Raw genomic sequence first — 22,286 nt, 5'->3', positions numbered from 1 at the left:
AAATGGAGATGTTGTTTCCTACCTCCACTCCCTGGGGGCGGCTCGTCAGAAAGCCCAGGACCCAATTGCACAGGGTGGGGTTGAGACTCAGGGCCTCAAGCTTAATGACGAGCTTGGAGGGTACTATGATGTTGAAGGCTGAGCTGTAGGCATCGTCTGTAGACCTGTTGGGGTGGAATGCAAACTGAAGTGGGTCTATGGTGGAAGGTAAGGTGGAAGTGATATGATCATTGACTAGTCTCTCAAAGCATTTCATGATGACGTAAGTGAGTGCTACGGGGCGGTAGTCAGCCATTTCGTTCAGTTATCTTTGCCTTCTTGGGTACAGGAACAATGGTGGCCATCTTGAAGCATGTGGGGACAGCAGGCTAGGATAGGGAGCAATTGAATATGTCCAAAACACACGAGCCAGCTGGTCTATGCATGCTCTGAGGACGCGGCTAAGGATGCTGTCTGGGTTAGTAGCCTTGCGAGGGTTAACATGTTTAAATGTCTTACATCGGTCAAGAAGAAGGAGGACCACAGTATTGTATTATCCTCAAAGCAGTCAAAGGTGTTTAGTTTGTCTGGAAGCAAGACTTTGGTGTCCATGACTTGGCTGGATTTCTTTCTGTAGTCTGTAATTGCCTGTAGACCCTGCAACATAGGTCTTGTGTCTGAGCCGTTGAATTGCAACTCCACTTTGTCCCTATATCAACATTTTGCTTTTTTGATTGCCTTGCAGAGGGAATAACTACACTGTTTATTTTCAGCCATATTCCCAGTCACCTTTCCATGGTTAAATGCGGTGGCTCTCGCTTTCAGTTTTGCACAAATTCCACTATCTATCCACGGTTTCTGGTTAGGGTAGGTTTTAATAGTCACAGTGGGTACAACATCTCTAATGCACCTCTTTATAAACTCACTCACCGAGTCAGCGTATAGACCAATATCATTCTCTGAGGCTGCGCGGAAAATTTCCCAGTCGGCGTGATCAAAACAATCTTTAAGCGTACATCCTGTTTGAGTTTCTGCCTATAGGACGGTAGGAGCAAAATGGAGTCGTGGTTGGATTTGCCGAAGGGAGGGCGGGGGAGGGCCTTGTATGCATCGCAGAAGGTAGAGTAGCAAATGTTAGTGTATTGCCCGCGCAACAATCAATGTGCTGGTAGAATATAAGAAGCCTTGTTCTCAAATTTGCTTTGTTAAAATCCCCAGCTATAATAAATGCAGCCTCAGGATATATGGTTTCCAGTTTACATAGAGTCCAGTGAAGCTCCTTGAGGGCCGTCGTGGTGCCTGCTTGAGGGGGTATATGCACGGCTGTGACAATAACCGACGAGAATTCTGTTAATATGGTCAGCATTTGATTGTAAGGAATTCTAGGTCAGGTGAACAAAAGGACTTGAGTTCCTGTGTGATGTTTTTACACCATGAGTCAAGAGTCATTAATCATGAAACATACACCCCTGCTCTTCTTCTTCCGAGAGAGATGTTTATTTCTGTCTGCACGACGCATGAAGAAACACGGTGGCTGTACCGACTCCGACAACATATCCTGATAGAGCCATGTTTCCGTGGAACAGAGAATGTTACAATCTCTGATGTCTTTCTGGATGGCAACCCTTGCCCTAATTTCATATACTGTACCTTGTTATCTAGAGACTGGATATTGGCGAGCAATATACTCGGAAGCAGTGTACACACTTTCGAAGTCTGACCAGGAGGCTGCTCCGTCTACCTCTTCTGCAGCGACGTTGTTTTGGATCGGCCTCTGGGATTAGATCCAATGTCCTGGCTGGTGGTCCAAACAAAGGATCTGCTTCGGGAAAGTCGTATTCCTGGTCGTAATGTTGGTAAGTTGACGATGCTCTTATAGCCAATAGTTCTTCCCGGCTGGATGTAATAACACTTAAGATTTTCTGGCATAACAATCAAAGAAATGATACATAACATAACAAAATACTGCATAGTTTCCTAAGGACTCGAAGCGAGGCGACCATCTGTCGGCGCCATCTTGCAAATTAGTTTATCATTCCAGATCAGTTTCTTTTGTTGACGCCGAAAATAGTTTTTCTGGAAAGGAATTCTTGAAAACTGTTGGTTTATCAAAGTAAGAATGAAACCATATCCTCTGAAATAATCTACACTTGTGTGTTAGCTAAAATGCATTTAATTGTAGGTCTGCCTACGCACTTGAATACTACATCCAGTAGGTGGTGCTCCATACCATACAGGGGACAAAGAAGTTGACAGGTCTTGGTTCTCTGTGTGTGTATGCTGCAGGACTCAACAAATGCCAAGGAGCTCGGAGAAAGGGGTGAAGATTTGAGATGCAAACAGGTCCTGACACTTCTTGGACAAGATGGGGTTCAGAGACCGGGATGAGGGAGACCTGGGACCTGTGTATAGTTTCCAGTGGAGGCACTATGGTGCGGAATACAGAAATATGCACGCAGGTACACCACACTAACATGGTATTGTAGGATTATGATATGAGTGTTTCAATTCATTTTTTTTTACTAGTGCTTCATTTTCATGGATAATACTCCCCTTATAGATAACACAGGACAAAGTGTGGACTAACTACAGAAAGTTGACACGATCAAGATCAATCCAGAAGAATCATCATGTGTGCGTGGAACCTCAAAGGCATCTGACAGTCTTCACTGACTTCACTGTGTATACACTTAACAGTCAACGTTGGTTTGTATTGCTCACACACCTGTGCCTGTGTTGTTCCCAGACCATATGGCGCTGCCCCCTGCCCTGTGTCAGTTGTATTCAATTGACGGGAAGCTGCCGTGTCAGCTGTACCAGTGCTCAGGGGACATGGGCCTGGGAGTGCCCTTCAACATCGCCAGCTACGCCATCCTCACCTACATGATCGACCACACATCACAGCACTTGAGGTGGGGCAGACACCAGCTTAAATCCCCTATTCGCTAACACCCTCCCTTCGACACAAAGGATGATCTTTTAAGTGTAATAACCGGTCTATAATAAAAGCAGGGTAGTAAAATAAGGTATTTCATTCCTGCCTTTCTCCCTCCAGCCTGGTGAAAGTAGGTTCATGACAGATACAACAACCGAGATATACACACTGCAGTGACAAGTGTGTCAAGCTATGGCCACACAGAAGCATGAAAACAAATACACATTCATCCTTCTGTATTTGTCCATCAAAAGTTCAACTATCTTTGGACTGGTTGCAAAACGTACACAGGCCTACATATTGTGCGTTTGACGGATGGTCGTCCATTATCCGTCAACGGATGACTCCCATTGCAAAACCATTGGCTCAATCCATCATTTTCAGACACAAAATGTCTGGACGCGGCCCAAATGTGATGACTCTTCCCTTACAGCTCCAAAGAGATTCGGCCCTTCCCCAAGCCGAAGCTCATTCGGACAGTGGAAAAAAAATAGATGACTTCCGTGCAGAAGACTAAGATCGTTGACTACAATCTCCAACGCATCATCAAAATGTAGATGGCAGTTTAAATGGCCTTCAATTAACTACAATGAACAAAAATAAAACACCATGCAACAATTTTCAAAGAAGTATAGCTCATGTAAGGAAATGTCAATTGAAATAAATTCATTAGGCCCTAATCTATGGATTTCACATGATTCTGAATACAGCTATGCATCGGTTGGTCAGAGATACCTTGAAAAAAAAAAATAGGAGCATGGGTCAGAAAACCAGTCAGTATCTGGTGTGACCGCCATTCATTTGCCTTGTGTAGCGCGACACAGAGTTGGTCAGGCTGTTAATTGTGGCCTGTGGAATGTTGTCCCACGCTTCAATGGCTGTGCGAAGTTGCTGGATATTGGCGGGAACTGGAACACTGTTGTACATGTCGATCCAGACCATCCCAAACATGCTCAATGGGAGACATGTCCGAGTATGCAGGCCATGGAAGAACTGGGACATTTCAGCTTCCAGGAATTGTGTACAGATCCTTGCTACATGTGGCTATGCATTATGCGGAAACATGAGGTAATTGCGGCGGATTAATGGACCGACAATGAGCCTCGGGATCTCGTCATTGAATTTCTGTGCATTAAAATTTCCATCGATTAAAATGCAATTATTCATTTATTGTAGCTTACGCCTGCCGATACCCTCACCACCACGGGTCACTGTTCACAACGTTGACATCAGCAAACTGCTTACCCACACAACACCATACAAGCCATCCGCCTGGTACAGTTGAAACTGCTGCGACTTCCGTCACAGTCATTCTCTAAAATAACAGAAGTAGCTTATGGTAGAGAAATGTACATTCAATTCTCTGGCAACAGCTCTGGTGGACATTCCTGCAGTCAGCATGCCAATTGCACGCTCCCTCAACTTGACATCTGCGGCATTGTTGTGACCACTGCACATTTTAGTGGACATTTGTCCACAGCACAAGCTGCACCTGTGTAATGATCATGCCGTTTAATATGCCACACCTATCAGGTGGATAGATTATCCTGGCAATGGATAAAAAAGGGATGTAAATTTGTACAAAAAAATACAAATAAAAAGAGCTTTTTTTGGGCATATGGAACATTTCTAGGATCTTTTATTTCAGCTCATGAAACCAACACTTTAAATGTCGTGTTTATATTTTTGTTCAGTGTAATATCTGGGTGGAGGTTTTCTTTTTGATTGAAATATTCTGGTACAGTACAGTGTCTACCTGTTGCCTTTTTAGATTCAATTGTGTATTTTATATTGTTTGTATCAAAGGAATTTGGTAAATAAAGAATATATACATTTAGTTATTGGCACAAACATCCCTTTTAGAAACATACAAAAGTAAAATAATTTCATCTTGTGCATTGTTAACCAAACACAGGAATTTTTCAACGGTTACTTAAGAAAATCATTGGTTGAAAAATCTACTTTAACTGCCCGGCTTCCTCCACGACACCGTACTCGTCACTGGAGCTTCTTCCACACTTGCCCCTGAGGGTACTGGTGTGTCTGCACTGACGACTCCAACATCTCACAGGAGTAGCCTGGATCCTGATGGAACAATAGCCAACAGAAACCATGGGCAAGACTTAAAGAACCACAGCATTTAAATTAATGATCACAACACCAGATCATTTTGATAAAAACCATACCTTGGGAGGCATGTAGTGGGCGTTCTGAATCACAACGGGACTTCTGAAGTGCTGATGGAGGTGGTCCACAAATTCACACATCCTGAGAAAGAGAACAGATTTTCTTTCAGCACCTGACCACAGCTCAAATAATTACAGTTACAACCAAATGAAATAATTATGGGGGTCATTGTTATATTCTATATTATGTCATTGTAGCTTGAATGGTTTAGAATGATGGGCTGGGATGTCCATGTTCACGCACCGGTTGTCAAGACTGGCAGACACAGAGATGTAGTCAAAGAGAATCAGGTGCTGAACCAGCTCACACAGTCCAACACCTCCAGCATGAGGACACACAGGCACTGGGGAAATAGATTAAAAGATAAACACACAGCACGGGCAGAGACACACAGCTGAGCTTGGATCAAGCACCCGCTGAGCTTGGATCAAGCACCCGCTGAGCTTGGATCAAGCACCCGCTGAGCTTGGATCAAGCACCCGCTGAGCTTGGATCAAGCACCCGCTGAGCTTGGATCAAGCACCCGCTGAGCTTGGATCAAGCACCCGCTGAGCTTGGATCAAGCACCCGCTGAGCTTGGATCAAGCACCCGCTGAGCTTGGATCAAGCACCCGCTGAGCTTGGATCAAGCACCCGCTGAGCTTGGATCAAGCACCCGCTGAGCTTGGATCAAGCACCCGCTGAGCTTGGATCAAGCACCCGCTGAGCTTGGATCAAGCACCCGCTGAGCTTGGATCAAGCACCCGCTGAGCTTGGATCAAGCCCCCCCCCCCGTCCATACAATCTTACCTACAAGGCAAAACTGATCGTAGATTAGCACTCCTATTCTGAGATGCTTTATGAATATGACCGCTGATGTCTTACCCTTGAACTTGTGGGCCATGAGCAGCACGGCTAGGTTCTCGTTGACACTTCCCAGTCTACAGCTGTCAATCTGGACAAACTGCAACGCTGACGCCTGGAGGAACTGCTTGAACATCACTCTATTATGGCACTGGAGGAGCCACAACACAATTCATTACATATCAGTTAAACTGACTAAATACTGACAGCGCTAGTGTAAAACACTGAACACGATGAGTCAGTAACATTGACACACAGGGAGTCCTAACCTGTTCTCCTGTGGCCACTCCAATGCCAAGCGGCGCCAAGGCCTGCAATGGCAGAACAGAGACGTTAAACTTAAGCAGAAACAAGCGTCGAGGCTTGGAGAATAACCTTTCATTCTGAATCCATGACTGTTTCTCAATTTGTGCTTCCGCAATTTCTCACATCCCATCTCCTTGACTCCTCAAAACACATTGGAGAAAAGGTCCAAGGGGAGGGACCTTCTCTAATACAGTTGAAAAGGAGGCAGGGAAATAGGACGTGAGGGATCACAAAGCAATTAAGAACCCAGGCCTCAGATCCTTCCCTCATCACCTTGGAGATGGCAGCATGTCCCAGGATATCGTCAGGGGAGGTGGGCTCTTCGATCCACAGGGGTTTGTACTCAGCCAGCCTGGTCACCCAGGTTATGGCCTCTCCTACATCCCACCTTTGGTTGGCATCAATCATCTGAAACAGAGAAGACAATTGGCTGCAGAATGAATTGAGCCAATTCTGTGCATGAGGTTTACTGAATCCAACGGCATTACAGATTTACCAGTGTGTTGTGGGGTCCAATCATCTGCCGTATGAGACTGCACCTGCGAATGTCATCCTTTAGGTCAGCCCCCACCTTCACTTTGAACTTGGTCCATCCATCATTTAGTGCATCGGTGCACAGCTACAGGAAGATAGAAATACACAGACTGACATATAGTGGGGTCCGAAGTGATTGACACCCATACCCCCAAGACATGCTAACCTCATAATTACTACTACCAGGGGAGCATGAGCATGTCTTTGGTGGTATGATCTTTGACCCTCTAACTTTTTCACTTATCATTATACGTAATCATAGTAGCATCCACATTAATGTAGAAGTGTTTATAAACATTCTATTCTTATTTAAAATAAGTGACAAACACATTTACCATTAATTTCTATTGGGCACAAAATAATTTGAAAAAAAAAAAAAAAAACGAACTGCATATGCTTCATGTAGTCATTGCATGCTAGGACTATGGGACCAAATATTACACTTTTGACTCCTTTATTCACAAGTGTCTTCAGGGGTGTCAATTCTGACACCTATCTTTTTGAGAACAAAAAAGTATCACTTGTTAAACATAGAAATTGTATTAGTATAGAAAACAATCCACTTTTTTGCATCAATTATAGCCCAGTATTTTAATAATTTAATACAGTAATTATTGCGCATCTTTATTAAGGGTGTCAATAATTTAGGACCACACTGTATATACGGTTTCCCTATGGGGCCTGGTAAAACGTAGTGCCCTACATAGGGAATAAGGTGTCATTTGGTACTCGGACCAATGCACAGCATATGTATGAGAGTAGACCTGTTTCAGCAGCTGGTCGGAGTATCCTAGCCAGGCACAGGAGGTGGTATAGGCAGGATAACCCTCCTTCAGCATCTGGTCCACTGAGAGGTCATACACTCACATCAATACACTTCATGAATAAAATTCATATTCCAATAGAGGAAGGTACATTTTTTATAATTGCAGTACTGAGTATATTATGGGATTGTAATCACTTCATGGAGGAGCAATTACAGCCACTAAACTCCACTTATCAAAGCCGTTAACGTCGCTCAGGCCCTTTGCGTGCTTACCTCTCTGCTGCTTCCCCGTCTGAGCTTTCACAAGTATATCTGAGAGAGCGAGAGAGAGAGAGCGAATGAGAGAGAACGAGAGAGAACACGCAGATCAAAGATAATAGGTAATGGTGTTTGTAGACTACCTTGTGAACCTGTTAAACCAGAGTGCCGATGGCCAATAGAGGAACATATTATGGACAGTGTTCAGCAAGACGTACCAAGGGCCTCCTCTTCAGTAAGGGCATCAGTGATATATCTGAAGTCAATGCATGAGATGAGCTTTCTGGGGTCCTGAGGCAAGAACACAAGCGTGTACAGGCACACGTACATACACTACACAAGCATTTCGCTACACTCGCATTAACATCTGCTAACCATGTGTATGTGACAAATAAAATTTGATTTACTTCATCCTAAAAACGTGTCTGATTACAGCACATGCCAAGATGTACACATTAGATTGTGTCATTCCAAACTTTATCCGCAAGGTCATATTTCAATGTCGCACAAAACTGAATATGACGTGGCGGATAAAGTTCGGCACGACAATTTCATTTGTACACATCTAAAGACCTGCATCACTATACGGACAGCTTTTCCGTTTCTATAAAGACACATTTGGAGCTTTTGTTCGAGGCCACATACTACAGAACGAGGATGTCAATCGCTGGTTTGGGTAAGTTTCTGTCTTGACATTTCTAGAACATGCCATTTACATCCAAAATTACAGATATGATTGTCAAAAAAACAACAACAAAAAAACCTTTAAGTTTGATGCTTTATTCAAGAGTAAAGCTAAAAAGCTCTCCATATCAGCAACTTACCATTTCAACAAGCAGCTTCCACAGTGGCTGTTGACAAAAGGACAACAGTCATTTTAGCAGTATCTCGACATATGAAGAAGTGTCTTGCTATATTGCTTGGCATGCCTGGACCACTAACATCCATAGTGTCGCTGTCTGATGAAAACCCTCATCTCCAAAATCAACACAAAAAATATATTTTGAATACATTTTCTTGGTCCTATGATATGTTCAGAGTACATCGAGGGGTTGCTGCTTTCAATTCATTTGAACAATTAAATAAAATCATTTACAAGGTTCAGACAGCAACGATTGCTGAGGCAATGTGGGCCATGGTCAAAACTAGCGCACTATATAGGGGACAGGACTCCAATGTCTCACCTTGCCCTCGGACCGTGCCCAGAGGTCCCATACTGCATTCAGGACCGCCGCAGTGGCCAACTGAATGACTCCTTTCTCTGGTCCAATCTGGTACATGACCGGGGTAAAAGAGCTGCTTACACACATCTTTCAGTGAAGTGTTAGTTACTCGGTGTGGATTGGTTAGGGTAGTTTGTGTTGGAGTGGCTGTGTACACTCACCCATCGCATCTGTCCATCGCTGGTGAGGAGCCGGTAAAATCCACGGAAGTCACTCACAATCTCCTCTAGAGATTTCCCCACAACTAGGGCTGACAGGGCTTCCACAGCGCACACAACTGCACAGTTTAAAAAAGGGACAAATGTTAGTCATTTGAAAAAAGTACACAGTATTATCCTCAGACTGGCAGATAGGTTCACATGGGGACAACTAGCATGTAATGCATAGTCATTTAGAGATCTGAGAGTACCTACGTTCTGGTTGCACCTATGCACACAAAGCCAGACTGTGTTGTGTTTACACATACTACCACAAGATGTAGCTGTGGATAACATGCATTTAGACTACTAAACAAAGCCCACCAACTGTAACACTCAATAACACATTGAAATGGTGAACGTTGGATCAAGAATATTACCAATTTCTGTGCCTCTCCCCACAGTAAAAGTCAAGCCATATCCTTGCATTCCTTGATCAGTCTCGATGACAACATAGGCGACAGAGTAGTCCGGGTCGGTGTGCTGAAAGAAGCAAAATGTGTATTTTCCTATATGATCCTTAGGCCTACCATAGGTAGGGGAAAATGAAAGCGCTGCAGAAATAAATTGTCTGCAACTTCTGCAAGAACGCATTCATTGCATTGATGCACCTACCATTGCGTCTGAACCATGTTGCTCCAAAGATGTTGGAAATCTGACATCGCGGACAGTCAACTTTATAATTTTTTTAGTCATTTTGCTAAAAACAAATTAGACAGGGAAGTAGCCCGCTAGTGTACTGTCGCTTGCTCAACATGAGTCCCGCCCACTGCGATTGGTTGAAATGCCTTTGCGCGTAGGAAAAGTGTGATTCTCACATGACTTTATGCAATCATAGTGGCTACAACCGGGTGAACCAGTTTGGCGTTGATTTACAATCTTCCTGGGTACCGGCTGCCTCTTGGGCTTGAGCCGGGTGCTCCGTTCTGTCCGACAGGCAAAAGTGACGCGCGTGGAGTAATGAGTGAGTGCAGAGCAGATTACCGTTCACTTTTGAGCAGGGCTGGCCTCCCTTAACCCATACGTCTGGTCACGTGACGGGCCATAGCCTCGGTAAATCCGGGGCAGTTTCATAGATCTCCGTCAATGCAACTGTCAAAAAATGAATTCATGCCAATAATATTAACATTGTGACAGCTCGTGCCTCGACAAGTGTCATCAACTCCCTGTTTGTCTGTATAAAACTATTGCATCTAACGAATTCAACAAGAATAGCACACATTCAAATCCGACATGTTTAATTTTATAACTGTACAAATTCCACAGATAAGCATCCATAATTATTTCTCCACCAACTTCATAACTTGCATTCTAGTCTTAGCTGTCTTAAAAAAACGCAATATTAACTGTCTGTTGTCTGTATGAAACTGATGAATCTAACGAGTTCAACAAATAGCACACATTAAAATCTGAAATGTTTAATTTTTGTAATGTTTAATTACAAATTCCACAGATTAGTATCTAAATCATATTTAATTATCTTTCCACCAACTGTATGACTTGCATTCTAGTCTTTGCTGTCCTTTTTTAAATTTATTTATAAAATTAGGATTTCACAACTTTGTACAAAGCCCTTCTTTAAAACCTCAGCTGAACATGTGTGTTCTGCCCATCTATGCAAGTATGCATAATCAAATGCGTCACTGAATTGATGAGTATAAAGAAAAACAAAGGAGTAAAATGACAACTGTTGATGTGACATGACACATTAAAAAGACCTTTGAGCTTCCTCCTGTTGCAGTCTTAAAATAACTGACTGCTCACTGGTTATGGCTACTTTATAAAAACGAAAATGGAAATATAAACTCATTCTCTTTGTATCTAGGCTGAAACTGTAGACTGAATTAAATCCATTCACAAAATAAAATCACATGTAGACAACATAAAACAGTTCAGGTGCTTTGGCAATATATTCCCATAAAGGCAAAATTGTTACTTTTTAAAAAACAATTTTTAGATCTGAAAATGAAACACGTGAGGGTGAGTCAAGTATACAATCCAAAAGATAACGTTTGTTGAAGGACTTCTCCATGTATGTGAAACCTTTAACATAGGTGTGTAGAACCAATTTCTGGCATGTAATGGCCAAATCAGGTGGTTGTATCAACAAATTCAGATCTGGAACTAAGAGGGTGAATATTTAGTTTGTTTTTATGTAGTGCTATGATATGTGCAGAGACGAGACACATTGGCTTGTAACTTAGTGAGCTACAGGGCTGTGGGCTTTGCAAGGAGAGCTGAATATTCTCCCATCTCACAGTGATATATTGCTCTGGGGTGAAGTTTCCCCTAGGTACAGATCTAAGATCAGCTTCCCTTTCCATAACAATTAGTAGGGGAAATGCTAAATTGAACCAAGATCAGTGTTTAGGTGCAACTTCATCTTACAACTACATATGCAGAAAATACTCTGTAGAGGCGATTTAACTTGGCATAGCAATGGTCTGTCAGGGACACATAACATGATGGCCTTAGTGTTGTAAAAATGTCCAACTGAAGGACTCGAAGGGAAGGCTTCACATGAACCTAGAACCATGTCCATGATATGAATTATTCTTACAGTTACATAGAATAAAATCAACAAATAAAATAGAAAATGAGCAGACTAGACGGACCCACGCAACTGTCCCTGATCCGCGTCACTCAAGTCAATCGTTCAGAAAAACACAGGAGAAAAAAGCATTTTCCAGTTGAACTGATGAAATGTACTGAACACAGAACTGAATTATCCTAACTGAAATATTACCACAGTACTTGACAATATTTTCATCACTTACAGTACATCCTTCTCTCTCATCCACCATTTTGAAGAGCTCTTATTCCAAGGGCACCTACCCATCTCTCTCATGTGGCATTTTCACAGTTCAACAAAGATTTTAGAAACAACACAACAGAATGATTGGTCACTTCGAAAAAGAACATGATCATTATAACCATGTGGGAAATTGAGGAATAAAAAAAAACAAAGGAACAAAGGAGTAAAGTCATACAAACTAAGACCTGTAGTACCTGAAATAAAAAAGACAAAATGATCAGTAAAAATTAGTGTAAAAAAAAAAAAATAGCATATTTATTTTTATCATCAAGGATAGCAGTGGTTTGTGCAACTCGATAACCAAGCTTCCAGTTGCCTTTTCTGAAGCACATTATTCATAGCATTTAATCTCCATGCGTCAGTATCAAAGTCTGTTCCTCCTGGGTGGAGGGATACTTTGCACGGTGAAGGGGTCCAGGGCTGCGCTGCGGCCAGGCCTGACTATAGGTTATCCCCGGGCTGGTACTGTGGCTCCGTGGCTGTGAAGTAGTCCTCCAGGAAGGACTGGATGTACTCGAAGGTGGGCCTCTCGTCGGGGTCCTTCTTCCAGCACAGCTTCATCATCTCGTGGAGGGAGTCGGGACAACCCTGGGGGCAGGGCATACGGTACCCCCGCTCCACCTGCTCCAGGACCTCCCTGTTCACCATGCCTGGGTGGAGAAAGAGAAATAGAAAGAAAGAGATAAATAACAGAGTGTGGGGGGGGGGATCTAGTTCCACTGAGACATCGCTCCAAAAGACTATATTACACCCCCCTCCTCCTCAAAAAGCATAAATAAAAAGGAGGCCTGAATCAGGGGTTGGAATCGGTTCAGGGAACAGATCCTAAAACAATGACATTTTTCAAGGAACAGAATCTGTAATGAAAGTGATCTATACTTTTCTGGAACAGAAGCATTATTTTAAAAGCATGTGCACCGGTTAATAACGTTATATTATGTTACGGGCATTTCTTTCCAGTCCCACAAAAAAAAAACACAACAAAGCACCTATGAAAAGCCCTCTGTCACTTAGAAACTTATTCCGCTGTCTTCGTGCCAGCTGGAAAACCTTTGCCAGTGTGTGTAGGCTGCCTGCCCCTCCCCTTCCGAGGCATAGTCTACTGTAGCCTTTTGATGTTACAAGCGGGATTCAGATATTAGGAAATTAGGGAGAGAGATAGTTAACTAGAAAATAATGGATACACTTTTTTTTACTTACATAAGTATTCAGACCCTTTACTCCGCACTTTGTTGATGAACCTTTGCGGGGATTACAGCCTTGAGTCTTCTTGTGTATGACGCTACAAGCTTGGCTTGGCACAGCTGTATTTGGAGAGTTTCTCCCATTCTTCTCTGCAGATCCTCTCAAGCTCTGTCAGGTTGGATGGGGAGCGTTGCTACACAGCTATTTTCATGTCTATCCAGAGATGTTTGTTCGAGTTCAAGTCCGGGCTCTGGCTGGGTCACTCAAGGACATAGAGACTTGTCAACACTTCTGCGTTGTCTTGGCTGTGTGCTTAGGGTCGTTGTCCTGTTGGAAGGTGAACCGTCATCCCATTCTGAGGTCCTGGAGCAGGTTTTCACCAAGGATCTCTCTATACCCTGCTTCCTTCATCTATGCCTCGATCCTGACTAGTCTCCCAATCCCTCCCTCTGAAAAACATCCCCACTGCATGATGCTGCCACCATCATGCTTCACCATAGGGATGGTGCCAGGTGTCCTCCAGACGTAACGCTTGGAATTCAGGCCAAAGAGTGTCATCTTGGTTTCATCACACCAGAGAATCTTGTTTCTTATGGTCTGAAAGTCTTTTGGTGACTTTTGGCAAATTCCAAGCGGGCTTTCATGTGCGTTTTACTGAGGAGTGGGATCCCTTCTGGCCACTCTACCATAAAGGCCTGTTTGGTGGAGTGCTGCAGAGATGGTTGTCCTTCTGGAAAGTTCTCCCATCTCCACAGAGCTCTGTCAGAAGGACCATTGGGTATTTGGTTATTTCCCTTACCAAGGCCCTTCTCCCCCGATTGCTCAATTTGACCAGGTGGCCAGCTCTAGGAAGAGTCTTGGTGGTTCCAATCTTCCATTTAAGAATGATGGAGGCCACTGTGCTCTTGGGAAACTTCAACGCTGCAGAGGTTTTTTGGTACCCTTCCCCAGATCTGCGCCTCAACACACCCCTGTCTCTGACTTTTACTGACAATTCCTTCAGCTTGGTATTTGCTCTGACATGCACTGTCAACTGTGGGACCTTATATAGACAGGTGTGTGCCTTTACCACAGGTGGACTCTAAATCAAGTTGTAGAAACATCTCAAGGATGATCAATGGAAACAGGATGTACCTGAGCTCAATTTGTATGTCCTTGAATACTTATGCAAATAAGGTATTGCATTTTTTTTTTGTATAAATTTGCAAAAATAATGTAAAAATCTAATTTTGCTTTGTCATTATGGGGTATTTAAAAAACTTTTTTTTTTTTAGATTAAGGCTGTAACGTAACGAAATGTGGAAAAGGTCGAGGGGGTCTGAATACTTTCCGAAGGCACTGTAGTTATTTATTAATTACAAAAAGGGAAGACTTGTTTTCATTTAAATTCTGGTGCCGCTCTGCACACACACGCTTCTTAGATAGCTAGCTAGCTAGCTCTGGTCCAACGTTAAGGCAACTCTCTGAAGTTCAAAGACACTCAAAGTTCCTTCATACTGTAGAAGCCGCTCCTCCGTAGGTATAATTCTGTGGGCCTAATTCAGATAACGAATGTCATAACAACAAGATGCCCAGCGCTTCAAGTCAAGCCTCTTCCTCCGCCGTCTCTCCCCACCTGCAAATGTTCAGTCGCATCTCGCGCCCTACAATGGTCTGTACAATGCATGTAAATAGTTTGCACACTCCATAGCAACCTGCTCTACCTGCACTGATTGGTGAAGTCATTTAATATCGAGCTAAATGTAATAAAAAGGTTCATTTCAAGAGGTTTAAAAAGTAACAGAAAGGGTTAGGGGTTCAAACCGGTTCAGAATTTCATTTTGCTGGTCGGGAAAAAAATTATAATAATGGTACTGTTCAGAACGAAACGATTGGAAAATAATTTTGGTTCTAAAGCCTGGCCTGAAGGTTAGTGTGTGTCAGTGTTTCAGAGCACCAGCCAGACTCCCTCTCTCTCCCCAGAGCTCGATCAGTCTGGGACAGATGGTTCTAAACAAGAGTGGTGTTCAATCTCCGGATCAGATCCCACCAGATGGTCTCCTCTAATCTCAGCCAGCTTGTGTGTGTGTGTTTACCCCACAGAGACAAAAACAGCAATCAGACAGTGTCACCCCTGGCCCACTTCCTATGACAGTATTAACTAGTCTAGGCTATAAGACTTGTGACGGATCACCTTTAACCAAATTAGTCACTTCCTTGTTTACATTGCGCTGGCATCTAATTTATGACTACTCCTCCTGGTCACACAAGAAATCTGCTTCCCAGCTTCAGGCATCATACAATTGAAGGATCTTAACCAGATGGACAGCCTCACAGACTGCCATTGTTGTTATGGGACTGCATCCCAAAATGGCACTCTAATTCCTACATAGTGCCCATTCCCTATGTGCTCTAGTCAAAGGAAATGCACTGTATAGGGAAATGGGTCCCATGTGGGACGCAAACATGGTTTTTCATTTTGTCTGTGTTCTCACCTGGGTAGGGCACCCTGCCCTTCGTCACCAGTTCGGTGAGTAAGATGCCGAACGACCAGCCATCTGACTTGATGGTAAAGCGGCCGTACAGAGCAGCCTCAGGAGCCGTCCACTTGATGGGGAACTTGGCCCCTAAAAACCAGGAGGGGAAGGGATAAAAGAAGAGCGGGAAGGGACAAAGACAGAGAGAGAAGAGGGGGAAATACAGAGAGAGAAAGAAGAGAGACAGAACATTAACTTCCACTAGGGGTCATCAGAGACCTTTACAGCTCTGTACCATAACCACTGAGAGGTGACCGATATTACAGTTCACACTCAAGTCTGCCATAACAATTACACTATTGACCTCCCGTAACAAAATTAATCAAAGCTGAATTTTTTAACGGTTGAAGTGTGATCTGATTGCAAGGTAATTGATTGAAAAAGAATCCTACATCATTAATATATCACTGCGGGGCGAAAAATCAAAAGTCCCATTCCAAAAGGTTTGAGGTTTTAGAGTGTTGTTGAGTGGGAAAAGGAGTGTTAGTTCTCTGCTGAAACCATTGGGCTTAAATGGTTAAGCAGCAGGAAGCTTGAGAAAGAGTTTACTCACCTCAACTAATCCGATTGGATATGACCATCTGCTTTTCGCCATTAGCCTAATTTACCATGGTAGGAAATAGGGCTGAGTATTTTCCCGGTATTTTACAAATGTTCCATTCCGAGAATAAATCACTTTTCTCCCGGGAAACCCGGTATTTCCCACTAAAACCTGAAGTGTCAATCTAAAGCATTATAAAGGACATAAATATGTCTGGAATTGATTAGAGCTTTGATCAGCATGAACATCCAATCCTGATGCGCCATATATTCAATGCATTTTATGAGCCCTACAATAATGACATTTAACGAGCCAATCACACCAGCAGCTGATGAAACTGAGGAGTATTTCTGTCTGTAATAAAGCCCCTTTGTGAGGAAAAATACATTCTAATTGGGGAGCTAGGCCAAACCAGTGGGTTGGCCTATGACTTCCCAGGGATGGGTGGGCCTGGGAGGGCATAAATCCTTACATTAGGGCCTAAATGTATTTCAAATTAATTTAAATTGACTGATTTTATTATATGAACTATAACGCAATGAAATTGTTGCATGGTGCATTTATAATTTTGTTCAGTATATACAGTGGGGCAAAAAAGTATTTAGTCAGCCACCAGTTGTGCAAGTTCTCCCACTTAAAAAGATGAGAGGCCTGTAATTTTCATCATAGGTACACTTCAACTATGACAGACAAAACGAGAAAAAGAAATCCAGAAAATCACATTATAGGATTTTTAATATATTTATTTGCAAATTATGGTGGAAAATAAGTATTTGGTCAATAACAAAAGTGTACCTCAATACTTTGTTATATACCCTTTGTTGGCAATGACAGAGGTCAAACGTTTTCTGTAAGTCTTCACAAGGTTTTTGCACACTGTTTCTGGTATTTTGGCCCATTCCTACATGCAGATCTCCTCTAGAGCAGTGATGTTTTGGGGCTGTTGCTGGGCAACACGGACTTTCAACTCCCTCCAAAGATTTTCTATGGGGTTGAGATCTGGAGACTGGCTAGGCCACTGCAGGACCTTGAAATGCTTCTTTCAAAGCCACTCCTTCATTGCCCGGGCGGTGTGTTTGGGATCAGTGTCATGCTGAAAGACCCAACCACGTTTCATCTTCAATGCCCTTGCTGATGGAAGGAGGTTTTCACTCAAAATCTCACGATACATGGCCCCATTCATTCTTTCCTTTACATGGATCAGTTGTCCTGGTCCATTTGCTGAAAAATAGCCCCAAAGCATGATGTTTCCACCCCCATGCTTCACAGTAGGTATGGTGTTCTTTGGATGCAACTCAGCATTCTTTGTCCTCCAAACACGACGGGTTGAGTTTTTACCAAAAAGTTCTATTTTGGTTTCATCTGACCATATGACATTCTCCCAATCTTCTTCTGGATCATCCAAATTACATTTACATTTAAGTCATTTAGCAGACGCTCTTATCCAGAGCGACTTACAAATTGGTGCATTCACCTTATGACATCCAGTAGAACAGTCACTTTACAATAGTGCATCTAACTCTTAAAGGGGGGGGGGGTGAGAAGGATTGCTTATCCTATCCAAGGTATTCCTTGGATGCTCGCTAGCAAACTTCAGACGGGCCTGGACATGTACTGGCTTAAGCAGGGGGACACGTCTGGCACTGCAGGATTTGAGTCCCTGGTGGCGTAGTGTGTTACTGATGGTAGGCTTTGTTACTTTGGTCCCAGCTCTCTGCAGATCATTCACTAGGTCCCCCCGTGTGGTTCTGGGCTTTTTGCTCACCATTCTTGTGATCATTTTGACCCCACGGGGTGTGATCTTGCGTGGAGCCCCAGATCGAGGGAGATTATCAGTGGTCTTGTATGTCTTCCATTTCCTAATAATTGCTCCCGCAGATGATTTCTTCAAACCAAGCTCCTTACATATTGCAGATTCAGTCATCCCAGCCTGGTGCAGGTCTACAATTTTGTTTCTGGTGTACTTTGACAGCTCTTTGGTCTTGGCCATAGTGAAGTTTGGAGTGTGACTGTTTGAGGTTGTGGAAAGGTGTCTTTTATACTGATAACAAGTTCAAACAGGTGCCATTAATACAGGTAACGAGTGGAGGACAGAGGAGCCTCTTAAAGAAGAAGTTACAGGTCTGTGAGAGCAAGAAATCTTGCTTGTTTGTAGGTTACCAAATACTTATTTTCCACCATAATTTGCAAATAAATTCATTAAAATCCTACAATGTGAATTTCTGGATTATTATTCTCATTTTCCCTGTCATAGTTGAAGTGTACCTATGATGAAAATTACAGGCCTCTCATCTTTTTAAGTGGGAGAACTTGCACAATTGGTGGCTGACTAAATACTTTTTTGTCCCACTGTATATACACTGTATATATATTTTATTAATGGAAAAATACTTGTCTGAACTTAAACGACTTAAACCAGGTAGAAAATGTGTAGAAATTATAATTATTTAAATGTAATTTAATCTCTGAACAATCTTTCTTCAATCACAGCATTTTCAGCATTCTTCATCAAGAAATGTTTATTATTGACAATGAAAGAGGTGGGAATGTTGTTCCCTTCTCATATTATAATACATATATATATTTGATTAAAAAAAGACAATTGGGCATCTATTACCAGAATGCTAACAAAATTTGCCCACTTGGAGTTTGCCAAAAGGCACCTAAAGACTCCCAGACCAGATGAAACCAAGATTAAACTCTTTGGCCTGAATGCCAAGCGCCACGTCTGAAGGAAACCTGGCACCATCCCTATGGTGAAGCATGGTGGTGGCAGCATGTGATATCGTTAAACCTGTTTTTGCTTTGTCATTATGGGGTATTGTGTATAGGTGGATGATTTAATACATGATTTAAAAATGTCAAGGAGTCTGAATACTTTCCGGGGGAGGCACTGTGGGTAGGAGCTACCTAAACTTTATTTGTCACATGGGCGGAATACAACAAGTTGTAGACCTTGGGGGGGGGTCAACGTACAAGTCCGGTGACCATTTGATTAATTGTTAAGCAATCTTATGGCTTGGGGGTAGAAGCTGTTGAGGAGCCTTTTAGTCCTAGACTTCGTGCTCCGGGTACCTCTTGCCATGCGGTAGCAGAGAAAACAGTCTATGACTTGGGTGACTGGAGTCTGACAATTTTATGGGCTTTCCTCTGAGACTGCCTACTATATAGGTCCCGGATTGCAGGAAGCTTGGCCCCAAGCCTGTACTGGGCCGTATGCACTACCCTCTGTAGTAGCTTACGGTCAGGTGCCGAGCAGGTGCCATACCAGGCGTTGATGCTTTCGATGGTGCAGCTATAGAACATTTTGAGGATCTGGCCCATGCCAAACCTTTCAGTCTCCTGAGAGGGAAAAGGTTTTGTTGTGCCCTCTTCACGACTGTCTTGGTGTGTTTGGACCATGAAAGTTTGTTGGTGATGTGGACACCAAGGAACTTGAAACTCTTGACCCGCTCCACAACAGTTCCGTTGATGTTCATGGGGTCCTGTTTGGCCCACCTTTTCCTGTAGTCCACGATCAGCTCCTTTGTCTTGCTCACATTGAGGGAGAGGTTGTTGTCATGGCACCACACTGCCAGTTCTCTGACCTCCTCCCTATGTGTCGGCAGCAAACTTAATGTGTTGGAGTCATGTTTGGCCATGCAGTTGTGGGTGAACAGGGAGTACAGGAGGGGACTAAGTACACAACCCTGAGGGGCCCCAGCGTTGGGGATCAGTGTGGCAGACATGTTGTTGCCTACCCTCACCACCTGGGGGTGGTCCGTCAGGAAGTCCAGAAACCAGTTGCAGGGGGAGGTGTTTAATCCCAGGGACGAGAGACATTGTGCAAATGAACAAAGTTTTAATGCATGCCGTACTGGCTCTCTAGCAGCATGTCTACAAGCTATGTCTGTGTGGAGTCACTAGGGCAATGGGCCCGACTGCTCTGCTCGGAGAAGAGGGGGGAGGAGGAGACCACAAAGAACAGAGTGGCGAAAAAAAGCGCAAGGAAATCAAGATAGCAGGGGCAGCTGTACAAATAACTCATTCAGAAGGCTTTGACTTCTCAAACGCTAGCACAACACGATGCCCCATCACTTTAATAATTCAGCCACTTACTTAGATAGCAAGTTAAACTTAGGGGTCACGTTAACACAGAATTATGCGGTTTTCACACAGGTAAAAAAAATAAAAATGAAACGCATAAGAAATATCTTACTGTGTTTTGTAAACACGGATCTAAAATGCTTCTTATTGTAATTTCTTGCTCGGCACCAGACAAATGTTGTGCGCAAGTGGCACTTCTAAACTCGGATGAGAATTCACTAACGGGCATTCGATGAGCAGGCCGCGCTCTGACTGATGTGCAGCTACTTAACTCTGGTGCTTTTCAAGATGAACTTGAAGCAAAACATTAGGACATGTAGCTGGCTACAGTCTTTCTACGACAGGCCTAAATATGACAAACATCACGGCCATGAATCGTATTTGCTTTTTCGTTGTTAGCTCATTTAGTTGTGTGGCTGCCAGCCAAATAGCGCTGCACCTGTGTTGTCAATCTGACGAAAATGAAGCTATTTTCTGTGTTGCACTTATGTATTTTCTGTGAAGGAAAACTACCCTGACCACTCTATTGAAGCCCCCAAAAATAAATAAAAGACTTTCAATATAAAACACGACCCCTGTCAATACACAGTTGGACACACCTGCTCCCTCTTTCTCCCGTTGTGCTATTTACAAACAAACACGTGACTGGATCAACTGTTCTGGGGAACTAGGTAAGCTTCATAATGTAAAATAATGTGACAGGTGAAATAAGAACGCTTTGCACAAGTTGACTACAGGTATTTACTTTAAAAATAGCTACAAATATTACAATGTATTGAAAAACATAAAATTATTAGTATTGATGGTATTAAAGAACCACCCCGTGGCTATTTCCAAATACCCCGGTATACGGTATCCCGCTCAAGCCTACTCTGTGCTCTACTAACCTTGCCTAGCTGTGTACTCGTTGTCCTCTATCAGCCTGGCCAGACCGAAGTCGGCGATCTTGCACACCAAGTTGTCCGCGACCAGGATGTTAGCGGCACGGAGGTCCCTGTGAATGTAGTTCATCCTCTCGATGAAAGCCATACCGTCAGCAATCTGAGGAAAACAAGAAAAATAGTTTAAACACTCCATTTCCTCACTGATGCCCACGTTAATATTTGATGTGACCCACTCAGAGCTGAGCCGCCTTTCTTAGGTTAAGTTCTAAATGACACCCTAATCCCTATATAGTGCACTACTTTTGACCAGAGCCCTATGGACCCTGGGTAAAAGTATTGCACTAAATAGGGAATAGGTTGCCATCTGGGACCCATCGATACACACAAGAGGGAGGAATCTTGTGATGGAGAAAGGAAGAAATAGTTTTTTCATGTACTACTGGTAGTCAAAAAGAGGCCAAACGTATCCTTAGGTGGAGAAACTGATGGGCGAGAAACTCGTAATCATACATGGTGGTTTACTGAGAGGCTGACTTTTGACTTACCTGTGCGGCCATATCCACCAGCAAGGGAAGCTTGAGGAATTTACCATCTCCCTCCTTCAGGAAATCCAGCAAACTTCCTACAATTACAAAATCAGCAACATATGACAGTTACTGTACCAGAGAGAGAGTGCTGTAAATGTTGCAACAAAACACCACAGAAATAGTGACTTAAGGCTTCTTAAATACGACATCTTAAATATTCCCTTGGTATTGATGAAGCTAGCAGCGTGTGACACCCTATTCCCTATATAGTGCACTACTTTTGACCACAGGCCTATGAGGCCCTGGTGACTGGTACACTATATAAACTAGTATACTATATTGGGAATAAGGTGTCATTTGGGACACAAACATTTCCTCAGTGTGAGAGGAAACCAAGATTAGAGTCACAGGGGACATCAATGGGATAAACACACACTCCCTTGTGAGTTTGGCTAGTCTACACACACACACCAATGCAATATAATTGAGAACACCCACACACAC

At 43.2% G+C, this 22,286-nt stretch overlaps 2 protein-coding genes and 1 long non-coding RNA gene across 4 annotated transcripts in view; 1 reads left to right on the top strand and 2 right to left on the bottom strand.

The window, feature by feature from the left end:
* The first annotated feature begins 1,480 nt into the window (after positions 1 to 1,480).
* Positions 1,481 to 4,459, top strand: LOC123991718. The gene is made up of 3 exons (XR_006830847.1): positions 1,481 to 1,835; positions 2,266 to 2,438; positions 2,540 to 4,459. It is a non-coding gene; the product is annotated as an uncharacterized LOC123991718 (long non-coding RNA).
* A 76-nt stretch (positions 4,460 to 4,535) lies between these two features.
* enosf1 (enolase superfamily member 1) lies at positions 4,536 to 10,225 on the bottom strand. Its single transcript, XM_046292270.1, has 15 exons — positions 9,844 to 10,225; positions 9,609 to 9,711; positions 9,193 to 9,308; positions 8,993 to 9,079; positions 8,633 to 8,659; positions 8,027 to 8,099; positions 7,824 to 7,862; positions 7,549 to 7,631; positions 6,747 to 6,869; positions 6,524 to 6,658; positions 6,214 to 6,255; positions 5,966 to 6,095; positions 5,345 to 5,444; positions 5,101 to 5,182; positions 4,536 to 4,999 (listed from the first exon to the last, which is right to left on the bottom strand). Exons 1-15 carry the CDS (start codon positions 9,922 to 9,924, stop codon positions 4,913 to 4,915), a joined length of 1,308 nt encoding a protein of 435 aa, XP_046148226.1. The 5' UTR covers positions 9,925 to 10,225; the 3' UTR covers positions 4,536 to 4,912.
* Positions 10,226 to 10,446: 221 nt separating this feature from the next.
* Positions 10,447 to 22,286, bottom strand: part of LOC123991082 (tyrosine-protein kinase Yes) — a 59,035-nt gene continuing 47,195 nt past the window's right edge. For both annotated transcript variants that reach the window (XM_046292268.1, XM_046292269.1), the window contains exons 9-12: positions 21,801 to 21,877; positions 21,259 to 21,412; positions 15,703 to 15,834; positions 10,447 to 12,693 (exon numbers count right to left, since the gene is read on the bottom strand). In XM_046292268.1, coding sequence (XP_046148224.1) covers positions 12,485 to 12,693; positions 15,703 to 15,834; positions 21,259 to 21,412; positions 21,801 to 21,877 — 572 coding nt within the window. In that variant the 3' untranslated portion in view covers positions 10,447 to 12,484. The remainder of the gene's footprint in view (positions 12,694 to 15,702; positions 15,835 to 21,258; positions 21,413 to 21,800; positions 21,878 to 22,286) is intronic.

Source organism: Oncorhynchus gorbuscha, linkage group LG12 (genome assembly GCF_021184085.1).
Source record: "Oncorhynchus gorbuscha isolate QuinsamMale2020 ecotype Even-year linkage group LG12, OgorEven_v1.0, whole genome shotgun sequence".
Taxonomy (NCBI): domain Eukaryota; kingdom Metazoa; phylum Chordata; class Actinopteri; order Salmoniformes; family Salmonidae; genus Oncorhynchus; species Oncorhynchus gorbuscha.
This window is presented reverse-complemented; position numbering and strand designations above follow the sequence as displayed.

Coding starts and splice junctions, on each gene's coding strand:
- enosf1 (XM_046292270.1), bottom strand. CDS start 9,924: ATGACTAAAAAAATTATAAAGTTGACTGTCCGCGATGTCAGATTTCCA. Junction 6,659..6,746: donor TTGGACCCCACAACACACTG/GTAAATCTGTAA, acceptor TCTCTGTTTCAG/ATGATTGATGCCAACCAAAG. Junction 5,445..5,965: donor CATGGCCCACAAGTTCAAGG/GTAAGACATCAG, acceptor CTATTTCCCCAG/TGCCTGTGTGTCCTCATGCT.